The sequence below is a fragment of the Electrona antarctica genome (genome assembly GCF_951216825.1).
Source record: "Electrona antarctica genome assembly, chromosome: 7".
In the NCBI taxonomy this organism is placed as follows: Eukaryota; Metazoa; Chordata; class Actinopteri; order Myctophiformes; family Myctophidae; genus Electrona; species Electrona antarctica.
The window spans coordinates 30,947,538-30,970,462 of NC_136812.1; the positions used below are offsets into that span (position 1 = coordinate 30,947,538).

At 40.8% G+C, this 22,925-nt stretch overlaps 1 protein-coding gene and 1 long non-coding RNA gene across 2 annotated transcripts; one reads left to right on the plus strand and one right to left on the minus strand.

Annotated features, from left to right (window-relative positions):
* Positions 1–1,652: 1,652 nt before the first annotated feature.
* LOC306926754 (uncharacterized protein) lies at positions 1,653–8,129 on the minus strand. The gene is made up of 3 exons (XM_079506171.1): positions 7,901–8,129; positions 3,331–3,543; positions 1,653–3,116 (listed from the first exon to the last, which is right to left on the minus strand). The coding sequence occupies exons 1-3, from the start codon at positions 8,025–8,027 to the stop codon at positions 2,344–2,346; spliced, it is 1,113 nt and encodes a 370-aa protein (XP_079362297.1). The 5' UTR covers positions 8,028–8,129; the 3' UTR covers positions 1,653–2,343.
* A 4,778-nt stretch (positions 8,130–12,907) lies between these two features.
* On the plus strand, positions 12,908–16,024 carry LOC306926422. Its single transcript, XR_013790375.1, has 3 exons — positions 12,908–13,798; positions 14,060–14,885; positions 15,401–16,024. It is a non-coding gene; the product is annotated as an uncharacterized lncRNA (long non-coding RNA).
* Positions 16,025–22,925: the final 6,901 nt, after the last annotated feature.

Genomic DNA, 22,925 nt, shown 5'->3' on the forward strand with positions numbered 1-22,925 from the left:
AGGCGGGACCAAGAAAGAAGACAATACGCAATAAGAACAATATGCACAAATACGACCGACGAGCTGAGTTGACAGTACCCGGATTTGAACACACAACCTTGTGGTCCGAAGGTGAGAGCTCTACCGACTGAGCTATGCAGACACACTTGACTCATTCTAAACAGTAACATCATCCAGTATTTTTGGTAACAACTGTCCTGGTCTTTATCCATTACTACAGTGTGTTTTCACGTACAAACTTCTCTTTGTACGCTTTCAGTGCTATTTGGCATGACCCTCTACCATACTGTACAGTTGCAAAAGCATATGACACTGCATGTACTGTATGTATTAGGGACAAAAGAAGAATTTTCACAAACCAGACATTTTCATTGGCTCATCATTTTTTTTGACTTAAAATAAATGTACTACGATTATTTGTCCGTATAGGTCCAAAGTTCATGTGTAGACGTTTTTGTGCATTTTTATCAAAGATCCTGGGAGGAGATACATTTGAACTGTTTTTCATATAATTAAAAATGACGGGTGATCTAAAGGTCAGAGGTCAAAAGTCAGAACACGAAAGTTGTTCGGCATGAGGAGACACATATGTGTATCAAAGTGTCATTGCCAACGGTCAAACGGTTCATGAGATATGCACGTTCAAAGTTTGCATTTTCAATTGAGTGCACGGTTCAGCCAGAACAGCTATTTTTGGCGGAAGGAGGAGAAGAAGAAGGAGAAGAAAAATAAACACAAAAGCAATAAGTGACCAAAGTCACTTCGTGACTTCTTGGTCCCTTAATGATTATGTAACGAAAAACGTACCAACTACTTCACCTAATGCAGCACAGAGAAGTTCATACCTTCATAAATATATGTAGCTACAGTCCAGATAACAGTGAAGTGACAATTTAAGGTCTTTTAAAACTCTTTGGGTGCCAGGGGGTGGACACCAGTTTTGGTCCTGGGTGCCACTTTTCCCATTATAAATAAAAGAAAGAAAATGTAATTCTATTGTGCATGTAATGTGCATGTCATAACCTGATCACCAGATTAGAGGAATTTTCTTTTTTCTTTTTTGCTCGTCTTAACGTCCCTGGCACTCAGGACATAGTGAAAACGGGCTCGTCTGAACGTCCCTGGCACGAACTTTTTAAAACCTCAAAAAAGAGATTACTGTATCATACGTAATCAACAAACTATACTATAAAAACTGGTCAAAAATTGGCCAAATTACCAAATAATATAAGAAAGAGGTAAACATTGTGAAAATAGCCGATATACAAGCTCACAATGCCTCGCAAATAAATTTAGCTAATGCCTCAACTCCTACAATTCCAAGTGCTTGTCAGGGTGGGGGGTCCCCAGTTCAAATATGATCCTGGGGAGTCGTGGCCTCCCACTGTATGGAAACACACACACTGGTCTCTGTGTTAGCACACTGCAACTTCTCTTGATAGGAATATTCTGTTTAATGTGGCTGTCGCACATTCATACAAACACCAGCTCACCTCTTCAACACTACCCTACATACCATACACGCATACACATGAAATAAATGATGGTTAAATGAATACAAGGCAAAGTTAAAGCACAGACAATACATGAATCCACCCCAACACATAGCAAATAATAACAGTTCTACAATTAAACAATGTATCAGGAGATGATAGGTTATGATTGTCTCCACCAGGCTGGACGGTATAATGGCTGGATACTATGTTTTCGCTCCTGTCCGTCCATCAGTCATTCTGTGAGCAGCTAATCTCCAGCACTGTTGGACCGATAGGCGTGTATTTGCCATGAAACTTTGCACGCACTCTCACTATAGGCCCTATAACAGGCCGCTTCACGCTTTGGCCTGATTTTTCATGCAATAGTTGGAGAACATGGTGGTTCATGGACAATACAGAAAATGTCCTTAAAACTGAGAGGGATAACTTGCAGATTCAAGTAATTATCTTGTTAACTTTGTGAATACAGGTATGTAATAAACTAATTATAGCCCAACATTTGACGTTGACCTCTCACCAAACCTCACACAGACTCACTGGCCCTCGTCTACTGACTTTGTGATGATACGCCTGCTCGCATTTTGGATATCTCGGACCTCTGCCAATATTATGATGTGTAGTGTAGCAATAATTCCTTACTCCTGATCACTTCAATACCTGATAAAGTTTAGCTATTTACCCCACATCACCAATAATATGTCGATATCCGTTAGTCCAACATATTCCCAAATCATTTCGAGTTGCATTTTGACCAATGCATTTGTACAGTAAATATTTTCCCCCACCTGTACGACTCCTCATGTTTCTTCAGGGGAACATTTTGATCTGAACTTGATTGAAAAACTATCTATTGTTTCTTTTCACCTGTATGACCCCTCATGTGTGTCTTGAGATGATAATTCCGACTGAAGCTCCTTTGACAAAATGTACAAGTAAAGGGCTTTTCCCCTGTATGAATCATCATGTGTTTTTTCAGATCTCCCGAGTGACTAAAACCTTTGTTACAAAATATACAAGCAAAGGGCTTTTCTCCCGTATGACTCCTTGCGTGTCTTTTCAGATCGCCCATGTGACAAAAGCTTTTATGACAAACTGTACAAGTAAAGGGCTTTTCACCAGTATGAATCCTCATATGGGATTTCAGATTACCTTTGTGTCCAAATCCTTTGCCACAAACTGTACAACTAAAGGGCCTTTCACCTGTCCACAGATTGTTGCTCAAAGACAATTGTTGTCCTTCCACATTTTGCGTCTCGTGAGATTTCAGAGTGTTTAAAGCTGACTGATCATCCCTGGTGTCCTCACACTCATCACTGTATTCAGTGTCAGATTCAAAACAGCGTGAAGAGACAAACAGGTCATCACTAGTTGGTTGAGATGTTCCACAGTCCTCTACACCAGCTTGTGTTTTCATGTGTTCAGTTGAGGTGCTGGCTAGAGGCTCTGTATCTCTGTTTTCTTCACCATCTTCATGTTTCACTGATATTAATGCTAACATTGACCCAGCAGCCTCCTCTGGTCTTTGAAGTAGCTCCTGCTGTTCATCTTTAATCTGTGGTGGAGGTTCTGGTTCCTCCTGGACCAGACTGCAGTTCCTCTCCTGCTCTTCAGATGAAACCTCTACACACAAGATAAAATAAGAGAACTATTAAATGTTTTCCTGTCTATAGTGTTTCAACTTTAGAGTTTTATATAACTTAAAAAATGGAGTTTAGTTGCACTTTAACCTTTCAACATCAATTCTGTTCCAAATGTGATGGAACAGATTCCTGGTTCCTTAATGTTGGATCGTGTTCCTCCGATTCCGGATCCCAACCCTAGTCCTTGTCCTTACCTGTGACATGACACACTGCTGCTCCGCCCTCCATCCCCACTGCTCCTGTCCCAGTGCTGTCCATGGCCTCTGCAGGGTAGAAGGAGCTCTCCCCCTGGTAAGGTTTGGACCTAAAGGGGAAGTCTTCGTCTTTACTTTTGGAGCCTGTCGCCCAGCCCGGTCCCTTCTTCTTGGACTTGTTGTCAACCTTCACTCCCAGCAAGGAATGAACCTCTGTACAGAAAATGATTTGAAACCATTTTTGAAACACGGGTCAATAACAGTGTAGCTCATGAGCTCTGTCACATAACCCAATATTTATTCTATTGCATTTCTTTATTTTACAGGGACAATGCACAATAAGAGATAGTTAATTGTTTTCCAGTCCCTGTGTGGGCATCATCTGATAGAGGTGCACATAAATAGGAGCATAAATGGACGCTGATTATCTTTACCCATTAAAACCGGGAAAGCATCTGTGTCATCAAGATTTTAGCGTTGGTTATATACGAGCTTTGCGCTGTGAGATTGTACATCTCTTACTATTGTACGATTGTACAACTACTTACTAGCCAACTGAAAATATTCTTCAAAAGTAGTAAAACCAGCAGATCAACTACAAGCTCAAAAGTGTCACTTCACGGCACATTGTGAGCTTGTAGATCTGTTAATGTTTTGAAATAAACTACTCCTCATTTAGCTGAGAACCAACTGGGATCCAGAAATCAAGAAAAGGGGGTACTGAAGCCAAAATACTTTGAGAACCACTGACCTAGGCCTCTCTATTGGTCATAGTTGAATGGGTAGAGAGGCTACCTGGGATAATAATAATAATATAAACAATATAATTTACACTTCACAAAAACAGAGACAGATATGAAGTATGAACTAAAGAACCAGATAGACAAATGCAATGTGGAAGATAGAGACTGAACAGAGAACTAGAAAAACAAGTAGAGACATTTGCGCTGGTCCCTTTTTAAAAAAACATATCATAAAGCATTTACATTTTAAGCCTGATACTTTGTCATACATAGCGATCTAACAAGCTCACAGTGTGTTGCGACTTGCGAGGTTGTGCCTTGTAGTATGACAAAATATAACAGTCAATTAGCCAGCGGAGAGTGAAGGGGGGAGGGGGCGGGGTGGTTCCCAAACTGGGGGTTCTCACATTATTTTGGTGGTCCTCAGGTCCAGATAGTTAACTTCCCACTTGACAGCAAACAACAGCATACAAGTAAGTGTATACAGGGTAATTGCACATTTCTAAAGTTACCATTTAAGGACTTTTAAGACCTTAATAAAATAAACTAATAATAAGACCATGTCCTACATCAAAAGTAAGTAACCAAATAACTATACTATAAATCAATAAAGGCAGAACCCCCACCCCTCCTAAAAAATAAATATCTCTTTAAAATATGGTAAAACTATTACCTAAGAAAGAGGCATTTCGAGGCATTGGCTATTTTCACAATATTTATCTGTAGAACCGAGTCAAACCACAACTCCTACGAGTGCTTGTCAGGGTGGGGGGTCCCCAGTTCAAATGATTATTTTGGGGGGGTCCCCAGTTCAAATGATTATTTCGGGGGGTCCCCAGTTCAAATGATTATTTCGGGGGGTCCCCAGTTCAAATGATTATTTCGGGGGGTCCCCAGTTCAAATGATTATTTTGGGGGGGTCCCCAGTTCAAATGATTATTTCGGGGGGTCCCCAGTTCAAATGATTATTTTAAGCTGTCTAGCAGCGTGCGGCTGCCCCGTCCGTTCTGTTGTTGTGGTCGGCACTTTGGAATATTTTTCAACACTACAACAAGCGATTACACCGTTTTAAAGTGGATTTTCATGACAAGCAACTCAGCGGTCGGTGTACTGGCTGTTCAAAGGTAACTTTAAACATATAGGCAGTCTAGCCTGAAAGACGGCCGTAAATTGTCGGCATTCAATCTGTTAAAAAATAGTGTGAAAACTATTGATTTAGAAGGCATTTGGGAAAATAGTTCATAATATAGCATACTTTTTTGCAACCGTAGGTAGCAGTTTACTATGAAAACCTGCATTTCCTGTCAGTGTCACGCCTCGTGTCATGCCTCCATATATGGTCACGCCTCGTGACATCACGCCACCATATATGGCCGTCTCCATATAGGAAGACCACGACACTGACCTCATCAAACCCATACATGGAGAAGACTGGATCATTACCTAGATCTGAATATATGGAGCCGGTCAGCAAATCTACATCTTACCCTAGAGTCTAGGGTAACATGCAGTAATCCTTGTCTCTAAAAACATGCAGTAATCCTGGTCTCTAAACTACCTCTCCCTGGCCAGCCGGGGCGCCTGATGGAGGGGAAAGGAACTGTTCGGAAAAACGTGTTCCTTCCATGCGCTACGTCCAGCCGGGGAAACTCCCCCCTGTCAGGTGAAAAGAAGCAGCTTGGACTCCTCATGCATAGAAGGAAGTATGATGTCAGTCCGCTGTCCCCCCATGTTGGCAGAGGAAGTGTAGCAGTAGCACCCAGGATTACATTAGATAATTGACACTGGGTGAAAAAATGGGTTGCAAGATCGTGGGATAAAAATTATATATATATTTTTTTTAAAAGGGTGTTGAGATGTGTTACACATCAACACCTTGAGACTTTGTACAGTAGTAGATTGGTGAGCTTGTAGATCTGCTTTATTATATTGGATAATTTATTTTGATTTGGAATCTGTTTGAAACATTTTAACAATGTGGTGTTGGGCTCTATGTAGCCTTACCCCTTAACTTTCTTTTGAGTGGTGCAGCCACTCCATTGCACAGCAATGCGTGTCCCTAGCTGGCTGTGTCTGGGTCCGAGCACGGAGATAGCGTTTCACCACCAAGTGTCACTGTTGCGCAGCCTAACACACACACACACACACACACACACACACACACTCTGTCTGATTTTTTTTGCCATTTTTTTAATAGTCCACATAGCCAATCTACAAGCTCGTATTTAGATCTAGATTTAGATCAGCTATTTTCATTTTAAAATGTGTTTCAAAATAGTAGAAATCACACCTGTGTGAAGTGAGGGGCGCTCTTATCATCATACATCATCTCATTCTGGCCAATCACAATTTGCGTCCAAACACTGCTCAGCACCCACAACTTCAAGGCACTCAACATCAGCAACCAGGCTCACCACTACCTCTCTGACTAGAGGTGCTCCGATCAGGTTTTTTGGGACCGATCCTGATCACCGATTTTCTTACGATCGGCCGATACTGATCTTGTGCATAAGGGGAAATTTTGAATATTTCCAAAAGCATTATATGTCAAAACCCACGTCAGAACTGTTCCTGTGTGTGTCGGGACTCGGGAGGACGGGGAGAATGTTTAGGCCTGTCACAAAGATGCAAAACAATATTTTAATCTGCTCTGAGGAAGGCTGTCGCCAAAACACGGTAGCAATACAACACGAGAAATTGCATCTGAGACAGTCTTGCATCTTTTATTTTGGAATGCCGCTTTTTCCACTTTGTTGGTTGGTTTATGAGTTAAGTTATTTAAAGCTGAGCACCCACTGCCTCAACCAAGGGCAGTATCCAGAGGAAGCGCACCTGCTTTTCTTTCTTTACATGCAAAACGATATTATACTATATTACTTATTTACTTTTATACCACTTCAATTGTATAAAAGATCGGTTTCTCCAGATCGGGTAAATTGCTGATCACCGATCGAGTCATTTTGTTCATTCAACTTCGTGGAATGAACTCCAAAACTCTTTAAAACTGACCTCCCTGCCATCCTTCAGTCAGTTACTTCAAAGGAATGCTCCAGAACATTTTTGTTCCTGCTTCCATTGATTTACTTTACTGATGGTTGTTCTGTATAAAGTTCCTTTGTAATTTATCCTGATTTATAATGTTGTGTTTGATGTATTGTTTTTTGACTGTATTTTGTGTATTGTAACCTCGGCTACGTTGAAAATGAGGGCTTGACCTCAACTGTATTTCCGAGTATAAATAAAGGTGATGATGATCATGATGATGATTTGGAGTGAAAATAGTCTGATTACAGATTGGGAGAGGATTGAGACCGTCACAACCACGCCCCCCTCTTGGTCTGGTGATGCAAAACCCTTGGTGGCCCGGTCCCCGAGACAAAGAAGCACTGAACCTGGGGTGACAGGGCCTGGTAGTCCCCAAGACAAAGCACCGAACCTGGGGTGGGTTACAGTGCCTTCTCAGGTTGCTGTTGGCCAGCCTCCTCCCTCTGCAACCCCCCCTCCCTCACCCTCAAAACCCACCACTCCAGACCTGCAGCATGCATTCCCCCACTTCAATTCAAGGGTGCAACAAGGTAGCAGTGAAAACGTGGAATGGAGTTCCATTCATTCCGGCAATCTCTCAATAAACAAGCGGAATGGATTTGACAGCAGAGCACACCGACAGCATAGTGGGTCTGTGGGGAAGACAGAATGCACTCCCTTTCGTTTGACAGACACTGAAAACACGTTAAAGTGCGTGAGCGTGAGGTCTACGTTAAGCATGTTTAAATGGTGTAAACAGTTTTTAAGTCAACCACTGACCAGTGTAGTGATATTCTACCAACCTGCTCTGTGTACATCGATTTGATCCTCGTAGTCTGTTAAAATCCTTTCAACGACCACAAATATCTCTTCAGCGGCTGCAGAGAGCCGCTCGTTGACAAAGGACTTCAGTGATTGTAGTAAAGCCATGCTTAGAACCGGGTTCAGAAATGGAACTAATACAAAGCTAACGTTAGCTCTCGCCGTTCGCGGGCTGCTAACCAAAGTGCTAACAACAATATAATTAATTAACTTCCGGGTCGCGCATTGGCTTGTCAAAGTGCAGTATTATTAGAGTGATATCTGGTGTTGATGTGATTCTTTGCTACCGCCTGCTGGAGAAAGAGGGTACAGCACCATTTTTGCCTTTTTGTTTTGTTTTGTTGCTTGTATATCTGCTATTTTTGAATAGCCAACATATGAATGGATAAAGTGGTTAAAATGATTGTGATGCTATACTACTTTTGCTGGAGTACCACTGATCTATCATCTACTGATCTCCATTGAGAACCACTGATCTACAGTCCACATTTGTACATAAACAACGAAGTACTTACTTAGGACATGACGTGTGATATCTTACAAAATGTGAGTGCTTTTTCCACCACGGAAGGCAGCAGGCATACAGGTGCATATATGGTACCCTATGTGCATACCACGGGCTATAGGCGCTGTCCATGGTGCTGAAGTCTCTCCTCACAGACCTCGGCTCCTAAAACTAACCAAGGTTCAGGAAGTATAATGATAATCATAATCATCATCATAATTCATCAGTAAGTGTCACCAAACTAGTAAACCCACATTCAAACATTTTTTTAAATATATATAAAACTAAACTATAATTTGAAACAATATAAGAAACAACCAAACAATAATAACTATTGAAATATGCAAAAACGATCAACCCCATGGTTCTGTAGCCTACTGTTTGGCTTTTGCTTTCACTCCACCATGGCGGCAGACAGCGCTGCCTCAACGCAACTCATAACCGCCATCTGGTGGTGATGTAAAAAATTGTCGTCCCTTGGGTTTCCAAGCTCTTTGAACAGGATCCGTTCTTTTGCTATTTTTTGTTTTTACTATTTTGACCCGGACGTTAATTCATTTAGCGTTGTTGTTGTTGAGCACGGAGCACAGGCAGCTAACGGCAGCTTTGAATGTGTTCCAGGACCATTTCTGAACCCCATTCACTCTTCTAATCATGTCATTGTCTTTACTACAAACACTGAAGTCCTTCGTCAACGAGCGACTCTCTGCAGCCGCTGAAGAGATATTTGAGGTGGTTGAAAGAATTATAACAGAATACGAGGACCAGTATGAAGATCTGGTTGTAAAACAACACGTCAGACTACAAGAAGCAGGTTGGAACGCGTGCAATTATTTCGGGAGCATACCTATGTTCCCCAGGTTCTATGTTTACAAAACGTGTACAAAACACTGAAGTCCTAACCCTAAACCCTAAGGTAAGTGGGGAACATAGAACCCATAGAACCTGGGGAACATAGGGATGACCCCATTATTTATCCACCCTAAACCAACTAACCAACTACTAATCCCCCCCCACACACACACACACTCACACTCACAAAAGGAGAGCTCAGCTTACAAGGACACCTGGCTCGCTGATAACAAACTATCTTTACACCTGGGAAAAACTGAATCCATTCTTTTTGGATCAAATAGTAATCTTAGCAAGGCAGATGGCTTAGAGTGGGTGACAATATTATCACACGAAAAGATGAAATTACCTATCCTGGAGGCTAATCTTTCCGGTGATAAAATGGCCACCAACGTAATAAAAAAAGTCACCCAAAGAACAAGATTCCTTTACAGGATCTCGTCAACAAAAACACCTTGAAGACCCTCGTACAAGGTTTCTTCGACTATGCATGCACCTCTTGGTACCACAGCACCTCAAAGGCCCTTAAAACAAGGCTCCAGACTTCCCAAAACAAACTGGTCAGGCTCCCACTTGGCCTCACCCCCCGAACCCACCTCACCCCTGCCCACTTTGGCAGGCTGGAATGGCTTAAGGTCGACGACAGAGTACAGCATCTTGCAATGGGTCTGGTCCACAAGATTCGATACACCACCAAGATACCCACATGTACCTGTCTAAATTCATCCTTAATGTTAACGAAGTCCACACCCACAACACCAGAAGGAGTGCAACAAACCATGTGCAACCCAGATTCGGCACAAACAAGGGACTAAATTATTTTCGCTCCTATGCCACCAAAATGTGGAACGCCCTACCAACAGTCATTAAGACTGCAAATCCCTTGACTCCTTCAAAACCGCTCTCAAAGGGCACCTACGGACGGCTGCATTTCGAAACTGGCCCCCGTAAAATCTGAATCCCCACCCCACCCCTTTTCCCCCTCACTGTATATGTTTCTTTTCCCTTTTTACCTCCTCTATGATGAATTCCTGTTCTGTTCTTTGGCTATATAGAAGTGTCTATTTGTACATCTCTAAATGTTTTGATGAATTGAACAAGGTGGACCCTCTTTTAAACAAGTGTAATGCTTTATTGGGTCGTCCACTCACAGTTTACAGTCTTTGTATTGAGTTGTGCTTGAAATGTACTGTAATTCTGCAAACTGTTAATAAATATTTCAATCAATCAAAAAAAACATAGCCTATTAAAGGAGCAGTCACTTTATATTATTTAAGATTGGGTCTGTAATGCGTTATAACAACTTTTATAATGCATTATAATGCACTTATAACTAAGGCATTATAACAATAACAAATGTTTATAATTATGCATAACAACTTATAACAATGTTTATTAAGTATTATAGTTTATAATAATATAATTTCTAAGTGCATTATAACTCAGTGGAACACTATAACTACCAGGTAACCCTTTAGGCCTACTTAAAAGTCGAGTCGATAATATATAAATGCATTAGGCCTATATTATAATGCATTATAGACCCAACCTTTAAGTTAAGTTTTACAGTTTTCTTAACACCATATGGTCCTGATTGTAATCAGAATTGTATGTATTTATAGTTTAAGTTGTGTATTCTCCTCTTGTCGCAACACCATTGGAAATAAGCCTTCTGGCTTTTATATGTCATCCTTTTGACCAAAAATGTGTGTGCAATCATTTGTTTTGTGCTTATCATTGCTTTCAGGCAGAAACATTCAAACGTTTTATGTGTTTGTTTGTTTTTTCGTAAATTAACGTCCTACTCCTACCGCAAGCTCATGCCGTCTTTTGAGCTCGAGGATTTGCTCCTTTTGCTATTTTTGAATTTGAATCCTGATAGTTGTGATAGTATGATCAAGTAGGACGTTAATTTACGAAAAACAAACAAACACATAAAACGTTTGAATGTTTCTACCTGAAAGCAATGATAAGCACAAAACAAAGGATTGCACATTTTTGGTCAAAAGGATGACATATAAAAGCCAGAACATAATGAGGTCTCCACCCGACAGAGACGATATGCTTGTTGGCAATAAAACAAATCTATGTCTATTGGGTCTGTCTCAGAGGAGGGCCGTGAACAGTTCAGAAAGCCAGCTCTAATAATGCAAGACCTATGTCTTCTGTTTCTATGCTCATGCCTTAATAACAAATTAAGGGGCGCTATCATTATACATCACAGAGACGAAGAGTTCTTATAATTGTCACGGGGGCCCGGCTCACCCCCCACTCAAAAATAAAATAAATGATTAAAATCTTGTTTGAAATGACCAAACCTGCATGCCTACCGATGATGATATCTTATAATGAGCATTAGTGAGGACCAATTATTATTTGAAGATAGGTGGGTGAAGTGGTCCTTGAAGTGTCTGATCCATTCGAAAAATGCCAAAAAATATGGAAAGAAAAATGGGCTTCTCAGTTATTTGATTAACAGTTTGACTGCGGATCACTATTGATAAAGAGATCTTTCCCTGCGGATCAAGACATTCCCGTCTTTTGTTTTAATTTGCCGTTTTTAATACATTTTAAGACTTTAAAACTGATGGGTTTCCATCGGACAGAGTGGGATAGGTGACGCGTTTGGATGAAGTCACCGGAAATTGCGGAAGGCTTGCTAAGGCTTTTGGGAAATTGAGGCCCAATGCATTCCTATTGCAATGGCGGCGCGGGAGCGTTCCTCCTTCGCTCTTTGCTGTTGATCGGCACTTTGGATTATTTTTTAACATGACGACAAACGATCACACCATTTTAAGGCAGATTTTCATGAAACGGAACGATGAACGCGGCCAAGTGGTTAGTGAAAAATTAGGCAGTCAGGTGGGGATCACGATTAATCAATCCCGCAGTCAAACTGTTGATCGATAGAACAGTGATCGATAGAATAAAATTAAATTATCAATTGTAGCAGCCTTCCTTGGCAACAGCAGAAAGCTGGCAAGCCATCATGGGATCTGGACATAGACCAGACTAAAGCCAGACCGATGCCATGTGTAAAACAAGCGTGCGTGCGCGCGTGTGTGCGTGACGCATTTCGTGCGTGTGTGTGCCTGCGTGACAAACACACTCCTCCCTCCTCTCTGACAGGCTGACATTGAGGGAACACCAACAAGCACAGAACAATTTTGACACTTTATGGCCCAATCAATCAACTCAGTGCACAACTCCTTTGACGTTCAATGGGATCAATTAAGAGCTCTGGCTGAGCTCCCCCCTCCCCTCACAGAAAACCTGTCCCTGCAAGGGATGAATGTCAACATAAACAGTATAAATGTCAACATAAACAGTGGAACAAAACCAAAATACAGCCAGAGAGGGGGATATATATAAATCACACCCGTGTGAACTGAGTGGTGCAATTATATATATATATATATATATATAAGGCTAAATGTTACCTAGTATCCCTTCAACACCAGTCACATTGTGTGAATTATCTGAACCTCTAGTCTAAAGCTTGAAAACTAGAAGGAATATATTTAATTGATCTCTTATTTCATCTTTTGTCTAGAGCTCCTGCACCCCTCTGCATGTAAAGAGGAGGTTTCCCCTGAAGAGAAGGAGAGGAATCCTAGTCTGGTCCAGGAGGAACCAGATCCTCCACAGATTAAAGATGAACAGCACGAGCTACTACTACAAAGACCAGAGGAGGCTGCTGGGACATTACTAGCAGTGAAACATGAAGATGATGATGATGAAAACAGAGAGACAGAGCCTCTGATCAACACCTCCACTGAACACATGAAAACACAACCCGATGTAGAGACATTTGGACAATGCCAAACAACTACTGATGACCAGTTCCTCTCCTCGCTGTGTTTTGAAGCTGACACTGAAGACTGTGATGAATGGGAGGATACCAGGGAAGCTCAGTCAGGTTTCAACACACTGAAATCACACAAGACACAAAATGTAGAAGGACAAAGATTGTCTTTCAGCAACAAGCCGTCCCAGGACCTGAAAACAAAACAAACTCCATCCATGAGGATTCACTCAGGGAATATAGGCTTTACAGCCAGTTACATGGCTGATCAGAAAAAACACATCAGGACATGTAAAGCGAGAAAGCCCTGTACTTGTGCAGTTTGTGGCAAAGTATTTGGTCAAATGGGTGATCTGAAACGTCACATGAGGATTCATACAGGGGAAAAACCCTTTACTTGTCCAGTATGTGAAAAAAGCTTCAATCGAGATGTTACTCTGAAGAGGCACATGAGGACTCATACTGCAGAAAAACCCTTTATGTGTATAGTTTGTGAACAAAGATTCAGTCTGAATCACCATCTGAAGAGGCACATGCGGACTCATACAGGGGAAAAGCCCTTTATGTGTACATTTTGTGTCAAAGGTTTTGGTCAAATGGGTGATCTGACAAGACACATGAGGATTCATACAGGGGATAAACCCTTTACTTGTCCAAATTGTGAACAGAGCTTCAATCGAAATGTCACTCTGCAGAGGCACATGAGAATTCATACAGGTGAACAAACTAAGAAAACTTGAGTTTGTGCCAAATGTTTTGTGCAAAATTCCACTAATTCCATTATTTGTGTGTGTGTGTGTGTGTGTGTGTGTGTGTGTGTGTGTGTGTGTGTGTGTGTGTGTGTGTGTGTGTGTGTGTGCGTGTGCGTGCGTGTGTATATATATATATATAATATGAAATCTCCAAATTCTGTGAATTTCCATGTTATTAACATGAATTACTATTATTTGAAATTCCTTTTCATTTGCATGTCTGCAGAGTTGGAAGACCCCGGAGAGAACCCCCTAAACCCCCCACCCGACGTCTCCACCTGGGTAGGAGGGTTGCCACGGTTTCCGGTGTTACACGGTGTGCGGGCATACACCGATTACGTTACTTGCCCACCGATAACATAGTTTTGATTGATTACATTTTATTTTTATTTTCATTAATAAACCCATTTAATTTAATTCATTATGGTGTGGCAACAACGTTTCTGTGACATACTAAACGTGTTCAATCAATACAATTAATACGGATGATAAAATCATAAACTGTAAATGTCTGCTCCGCTACAGAGCCTGTCTGCACTTCTGTTTGTATACATCCATATTCTAAAGCAGCAGAGTCTCAGACATGGTACATTTGTCATTTACTTGAATTGACGGTATTTCAGTACATTTATTTAGTATACTTTGATTATTATTACTTTTTAATGTCCACTACATTTCAAAGACAAAAATTTACCACAAAAAATAGTAAATATACAGTAGCCAACAATCAACATGCTCACAATTTGACATGCGATCTTGTAGAAAACGTTAATTAACTTAATTAAAGCAGACTAGTAGATGGCGGTATAAAGAAAAGAGTAGACAACACACACAGTGAAGTGTAGTAGGCTATGCCAATGCACATCCGATATTACCGGGAAAAAAACGGTGTTGTCATTCTATTCATGAATTGGTGGGAAAATCACCTCACCGTGGCAACCCTACCCTACCCTGAGGATGACCGCTTGGGGGCGGAGACAAGAAACAACTACAGTCCTCCCCTCCTAAGAACCAAGACCGAAACCACCACCATTGAACTGCAGGGGATAATGGTAAGACAGACATAAAATATGAAAAAACGCTCACAATAATCGTATTGTAGAGATTTTTTCCTCTGTCATACACTAGGATGAATTACTTTTTGTTGAGCTGCAAATTGAGTACCATTTAAAGAAGATCACAACGCGCGTTGTGAGCTTGTAGATTGTCTATTTTTGGAGAACGTTCTCCCCCAGAATAGGGCATTTTAAGTTTTAACCATATTATGATTATCATAATAATATTGTTAATCACATTTATATCATTTACTTTTGCACACATTACTTTTGCCACAATAATCATAACATGTAATTTTCATATCGTCCCATCTCTATTTCTAATTATTAGTACTAGACAGGTGCAATACTGGCTCAGATGCATTTTCGAGAGAGCGCTAGCGCGTTTCGGTGACCGCCTTCTTCAGAGCAGATTAAAAAAGTCCAATAATTATTACATAATAACAGTTCAATGTATGTGGGGATTTAGTGTTTTTTATTTCTTTCTTCTGTTTTATTTGTCTCTTGAGCAGAGGCCCAGTGGAGTCAGCTGGCTGATGAAGAGGAGAATCTCTCACTTGACTCTGCTCCTCAGCTGGGAGGAGCAGGGGAAGGAGGCAGACTGCTGGAGGACAGAGGAACCAATTCAATTCAATTCAATTCAATTCAATTCAATTCAATTCAATTCAATTCAATTCAATTCAATTCAATTCAATTCAATTCAATTCAATTCAATTCAATTCAATCCATTTTTGTGTGCAGTGGGTGCATAGTCTGTCTTCTCTCTGGAGACAGGTCTGCCTATGACGGCCTTTCTCGATCACAGGACTGTGCTCACTGAGTCTGTACCTAGTTAAGACTTTTCTTTGTTTTGGGTAGGTCTCTGAACCATCAGGAGTGGATGAGAAGCTTTCATACTGCAGACTGAGAGACCAAACATTCACTGACAACACATTCAGTAAAACTACATTTCTATTCAACTGTCAAGTGAAGTTTGCCTGTACCTGACACAGGCAGGCCTGATCACTTGGTGCTTATGCTTGTCCTCTTCCTGAATGATGGAGAAACCAAGCAGATGAATGTCGATCTTTGAGCTCTCACATCCAGTGAAGAGGGTAGGCAGCTTCAAGTACCTCAGTGTGCACATCACCGAGGACCTGACCTGGAGAATGCACATAGAGAGAGTATATAGGCAAGCATCAACTTCCATCAAGTACCCAGATGACTTAATTTAAGGACTATTAAGACCTTTTTAACAACAGCCCCTGAATGATAAAAAAATGCCATGAATGTGTAGTAGCCTTGCCGAGCCATGGGGCCCATAGGGCAGGAGCATATCTCCTGTTTCTGTACAGTGAGGCAGCTTGATGTACAAGTACACCCCCTGGCGCTAGTATGTCGCAGGGACATACCCCCAATCCAACCCTTGATGCTGAGTGTAAAGCAGGGAGGCACTGGGTCTTCGGTATGATTGAACCCCGACCTCCCAGTCTCAGGGCGGACACTCTAACCACAAGGCCACTGAGCTGGTCAACAGCCCCTGAAAGATAAAAAATTGCCAATGTGTAAGTATCTCTTATTGTAGTTTGCACATACTACTTGCACTACTGTATAGTGTATATGTGTATTACTGGTATGTACCAGTATGTGTATACCTTTTATTATATGTTCTAAATATCTGGACCCAAAATTATTCTCCCCTACTCTCCAATGGTGTTGAAAGGTTTTTACTTAACCCACTATATGCCATATTGTTATTGTTATTGTTAGCACAGTCTGCAGACCATGCCATGCCAACATTTCACTACAATTTACAATTTTTGTGTACTGTACGAGTGATTGATTGACAAATAAATCCTTTGAATCTTGAATCTCTAAAACACTTCTCTCATGAATACTTCAGTGTCAATTATCTAATGTAATCCTGGGTGCTACACTTCCTCTGCCAACCTGGGGGGGGACATGGGGAGCACATGCAAACTCCACACAGAAAGGCCCTTTCGCCAACCCCGCCTCTGGTATGGGCACTGATGATGACGTGGAGGAGGGAACACGCCCACAGCGGGAATCGAACCCAGGGCCTTCTAGCTGTGAGGTGAGTGGTGACAGCACTACCGACTGCCACCGTGCCCCCCTCATGAATACTTCTCAATGACATCAAATGTGAATATTTTCTTTTTTTTTAGGCCTATACAGTATATGAGATACAAAGATTTGATTCCTATTGGCCAGCATCTATGGCCCGAGAAAGAGTGAGAATGTCATTCTTCACTGTACATTACACCTAATTAATCAGAGGGAAATGAGTTACCATTGGTCCAGTCCATCCTTGCATGCTTAGAAAGACTGAGGGTAAAACACTGGCAATCGTGCAGCCACTTATGTGCTCTAACACCAGTGACACCTCGATCAGGCAGGCAACTTGATCAACCATAACGGACACATTTATATGTGCAGCTTTAAATGTATTCATGTATAATACTCATAGATATACTTGTAGATTTGTATCTACATTTGTATATTTTATAGTCGTATGTTTTATTCAAGTAATGTACCCTTTTTTCCTTTACTAAGTAATCTGTAGTGTGGATAGTAGTACTTCCCATCCCTTTGGAAGATGGTTTGAGTGTGTGTTATTTGTTTTGACCACAAATGGTAAAAATGTAATGTAACGAAATACCATGTTGTAGACAGATGCTATAGAATCCTACGGTTTATCACTATCTCATTTATATATTTTTTTATTTTATTGAATTATATAATCTTGCTTTCTTTCTTTCTTTCTATGATGAATTCCTGTTCTGTTCTTTGACTATATAGAAGTGTCTATTTGTACGTCTCTAAATGTTTTGATGAATTGAACATGGTGGACCCTCCTGTAAACAAGTGTAATGCTTAATTGGGTCGTCCACTCACAGTTAACAGTCTTTGTATTGAGTTTGTGCTTGAAATGTACTGTAATTCTGCAAACTGTTAATAAATATTTCAATCAATCAATCAATTTAATTTCTTTTTCGTATCATATCCAATATTATTGTTGTTGTTGAGTTGATGTTAGTATGTCACACAAGCATTCCACTGCTGTATGCACCTGTATTAAGTAACAAAGTATGCTGATTTTTTTAATACATTTTTATTGATGAAAATGCAATGAGGTACAAAATAATGCTTGAGAGCTTGTTGCCACTGAGTTTCTTTTGTAGAATGTTTGATCTTTAAACAGCGATTTTGTAGGATCTACAAACAGGCTATTGTTTTGAAATGAAATGAAATGATTACTATATTTACCCAGGGTATCTGGGCTATGCTCAATAACTTGTTTCCAGCCAGGCCCTTCTCATAGAACACATTTCATCGTAGTGGTTCAATGCACTTCAGCGGTGGTAATTTTAACGTGTCGGACCGCTGATTCGAACTGGCGACCTTCCGGTATCAAGACCGCTCCACAATCCGTTCGGCCACCGCTGCCACAATTTTAGCATGCACTTGCATGCATTGTGGATACGGTGTTTGGATACGGTGTTTTTTGTACAAATTAAATCCTTCGTCACAATAGCAACATCTAATTCTAAAGTATTTTCTCCCTACGTGAACCTCTTCCTTGTGCTTGTCCATCTCCATATCTAACACAGATTCACCACAAATGCTACATGGAATGTAGCATCTCATCCCACTCTTTCTCTTTTTCACTGTTTGAACCTCCATGGACGCAGGAATTGGTTCTGGAGACTCTGGGTCCGGGAAGTGTGACGGCTTGTTGCTCGAAGACGATTTTTGTCCTTCCACGTTTTTCCTTTTGCGTGATTTGCGTGCTGATGCTCCATAGAACCATAGAGTTGAGGTTGTTGTGGCCAGCGGCTGTGTCTCTGTGTTTTCATCCAGGTTGATCAGGGGAGGTTCGGGTTGCTCCTGGACCAGACTGGGCCTCTTTACCTCTTTACACGCAGGGAGGTGTAGGGAGTCTACGAAAGAGACAAAATAACACAAAACCATTACATGTTTGAACTCCATCCATTGTTTTTCTGTGCCACTTTTGCTAAATTCACTAATTACTGAAACTTATCTAAAAACATAATAGCAGTGGTGGAAAGTAGGCTACTGTAGGCTACTTAAGAGCTATTTGTAGCCTACTTTACTTGAGTATATCCAATTTCCAATACTTTTACTTCTACTCCACTAGCCTACATCTCAGAGCCAAAATGTATACTTTTACTCCACTGCAATTATTTGAGTTACTAATACTTTGGAGATTTTATTACATTAACCACTTCAACACATTTCGGCCATTAAGCCGATCTACAAACTCGCGATGCGACGCACACAAAAACTTCCATCATTGATGGATGGACTGTAATCTCACCATTTGACCTTTTCATTTTTACAATATGAATGTATGTAAATGTGCTTAGAATGATTCATGTTCAAACTCAGTTTTTACAGTGTGATGAAGTGTTACCAACCTGATCGGTGTAATCTGATCTCTGGTTTTAAAACCATATCCAGCAGTCTGCGTTGGCGGTCAATTTCCTGCTTGGAACAGAAATCTTGGTCCTCATACTCTGTTATGATTTTTCCAACGATCCCAACTATGTCTTCAGCAGCAGCAGCAGAGAGTCTCTTGTTGAGCAGAGACGTCTTCAGTGTTTGTAGCAAAGCCATGTCAAAGCTATAGTTCTCGACTCTATGACTGGTGGAGAATATCTCAACACTATGTAATCTGGAAACCACACAGCTGTTGCTTGACCGTATCCTCAGGCTCTTTAGTCAATCAGTAAAAACAGGATCCTGCAGACTTCACCTATGAAGTACGAAGATACGTTTAGCTCTTCACCAGCTCAAGCAGTCAAGCACAATGTAGCAGTGGCAGTGTGTGTGAGACCAAACAAAACACAGTCCTCTTAAATAGGCACAGACGTGTGTTTGTGGGGGGGGGGGGGGGGGGGTCGGTCACACCAACAACAGACCGAAACTGCAAGACTATAGTGGTGTAGAAAAAAATACCTTTGTTATTCAGTCAGCACATATATAGAGGTGATGACTCATTGAAGGTGTGATTTGCATTGTTTTGTCTGTAAGTGGCGTGGAACGATAGTGGCTAATTTGCAATTGTGTATATAGGTTTACCACTGAGTTGATATTCAGTCAGTTACAAGAACTGGTATAACGATATGGGTCATCATTGTAGTTATTTTGCACGTCAATAGGCCTACCAGACATTAAAATTAAAGCAATGGCCCCATTGATGCCCCCCTCCCCCAGTTGTATGGCAAACTACTTACTTGAGTCAGTATTCATCCAGTAATATAAACCTAAATTGTAATCTTAACTGTGTACTTGAATGAGCCCATATGCACTGTTGATTCATCATTTGCATAGACCAGTACACCCGTTGCCATATAATCTGTCGGTGAAAAACTTAAAACTGTAAATTTTGACACTGACAATGATCAAGTATAGGCCCTACTTGTGCAGGGCAATCATTTACGAAAAACACAAGTTTGAATATGGAGATATAATAAGACAGCAACGATAAGATTGCCACACTTCACTCCCATCTCCATGGCAGCGTCATCATCAGTGTAGAGTTTCTATATCAATGTGTTGCACACATTACTTTTGCCACAATAATCATAACATGTAATTTTCATATCGTCCCATCTCTATTTCTAATTATTAGTACTAGACAGGTGCAATACTGGCTCAGATGCATTTTCGAGAGAGCGCTAACGCGTTTCGGTGACCGCCTTCTTCAGAGCAGATTTAAAAAGTCCAATAATTATTACATAACAGTTCAATGTATGTGGGGATTTAGTGTTTTTTATTTCTTTCTTCTGTTTTATTTGTCTCTTGAGCAGAGGCCCAGTGGAGTCAACTGGCTGATGAAGTGGAGAATATCTCACTTGACTCTGCTCCTCAGCTGGGAGGAGCAGGGGAAGGAGGCAGACTGCTGGAGGACAGAGGAACCAATTCGATTCGATTCGATTCGATTCGATTCGATTCGATTCAATTCAATTCAATTCAAATCAATTCAATTCAATTCAATTCAATTCAATTCAATTCAATTCAATTCAATTCAATTCAATTCAATTCAATTCAATTCAATTCAATTCAAGCCTTGCCGAGCCATGGGGCCCATAGGGCAGGAGCATATCTCCTGTTTCTGTACAGTGAGGCAGCTTGATGTACAAGTACACCCCCTGGACATGACGCTAGTATGTCGCAGGGACTTACCCACAATCCAACCCTTGATGCTGAGTGTAAAGCAGGTAGGCACTGGGTCCCATTTTTAGAGTCTTTGGTATGATTGAACCCGACCTCCCAGTATCAGGGCGGACACTCTAACCACAAGGCCACTGAGCTGGTCAACAGCCCCTGAAAGATACAAAATTGCCATGAATGTGTAAGTATCTCTTATTGTAGTTTGCACAAACTACTTGCACTACTGTATATGTGTATTACTGGTATGTACCAGTATGTGTATACCTTTTATTATATGTTCTAAATATCTGGACCCAAAATTATTCTCCCCTACTCTCCAATGGTGTTGAAAGGTTTTTACTTAACCCACTATATGCCATATCATTATTGTTATTGTTAGCACAGTCTGCAGACCATGCCATGCCAACATTTCACTACTTTACAATTTACAATTTTTACCTGTACGAGTGATTGATTGACAAATAAATCCTTTGAATCTTGAATCTCTAAAACACTTCTCTCATGAATACTTCAGTGTCAATTATCTAATGTAATACTGGGCGCTACACTTCCTCTGCCAACCTGGGGGGGGACATGGGGAGCACATGCACTCCACACAGAAAGGCCCTTTCGCCAACCCCGCCTCTGGTATGGGCACTGATGATGACGTGGAGGAGGGAACACGCCCACAGCGGGAATCGAACCCAGGACGAACCCAGGACCTTCTAGCTGTGAGGTGAGTGGTGACAGCACTACCGACTGTGCCACCGTGCCCCCCTCATGAATACTTCTCAATGACATCAAATGTGAATATTTTCTTTTTTTAGGCCTATACAGTATATGAGATACAAAGATTTGATTCCTATTGGCCAGCATCTATGGCCAGAGAAAGAGTGAGAATGTCATTCTTCACTGTACATTACACCTAATTAATCAGAGGGAAATGAGTTACCATTGGTCCAGTCCATCCTTGCATGCTTAGAAAGACTGAGGGTAAAACACTGGCAATCGTGCAGCCACTTATGTGCTCTAACACCAGTGACACCTCGATCAGGCAGGCAACTTGATCAACCATAACGGACGCATTTATATGTGCAGCTTTAAATGTATTCATGTATAATACTCATAGATATACTTGTAGATTTGTATCTACATTTGTATATTTTATAGTCGTATGTTTTATTCAAGTAATGTACCCTTTTTTCCTTTACTAAGTAATCTGTAGTGTGGATAGTAGTACTTCCCATCCCTTTGGAAGATGGTTTGAGTGTGTGTTATTTGTTTTGACCACAAATGGTAAAAATGTAATGTAACGAAATACCATGTTGTAGACAGATGCTATAGAATCCTACGGTTTATCACTATCTCATTTATATATATTTTTATTTTATTGAATTATATAATCTTGCTTTCTTTCTATGATGAATTCCTGTTCTGTTCTTTGACTATATAGAAGTGTCTATTTGTACGTCCCTAAATGTTTTGATGAATTGAACATGGTGGACCCTCCTGTAAACAAGTGTAATGCTTAATTGGGTCGTCCACTCACAGTTAACAGTCTTTGTATTGAGTTTGTGCTTGAAATGTACTGTAATTCTGCAAACTGTTAATATTTCAATCAATCAATCAATTTAATTTATTTTTCGTATCATATCCAATATTATTGTTGTTGTTGAGTTGATGTTAGTATGTCACACAAGCATTCCACTGCTTAATTAAAGCAGACTAGTAGATGGCGGTATAAAGAAAAGAGTAGACAACACACACAGTGAAGTGTAGTAGGCTATGCCAATGCACATCCGATATTACCGGGGGAAAAACGGTGTTGTCATTCTATTCATGAATTGGTGGGAAAATCAC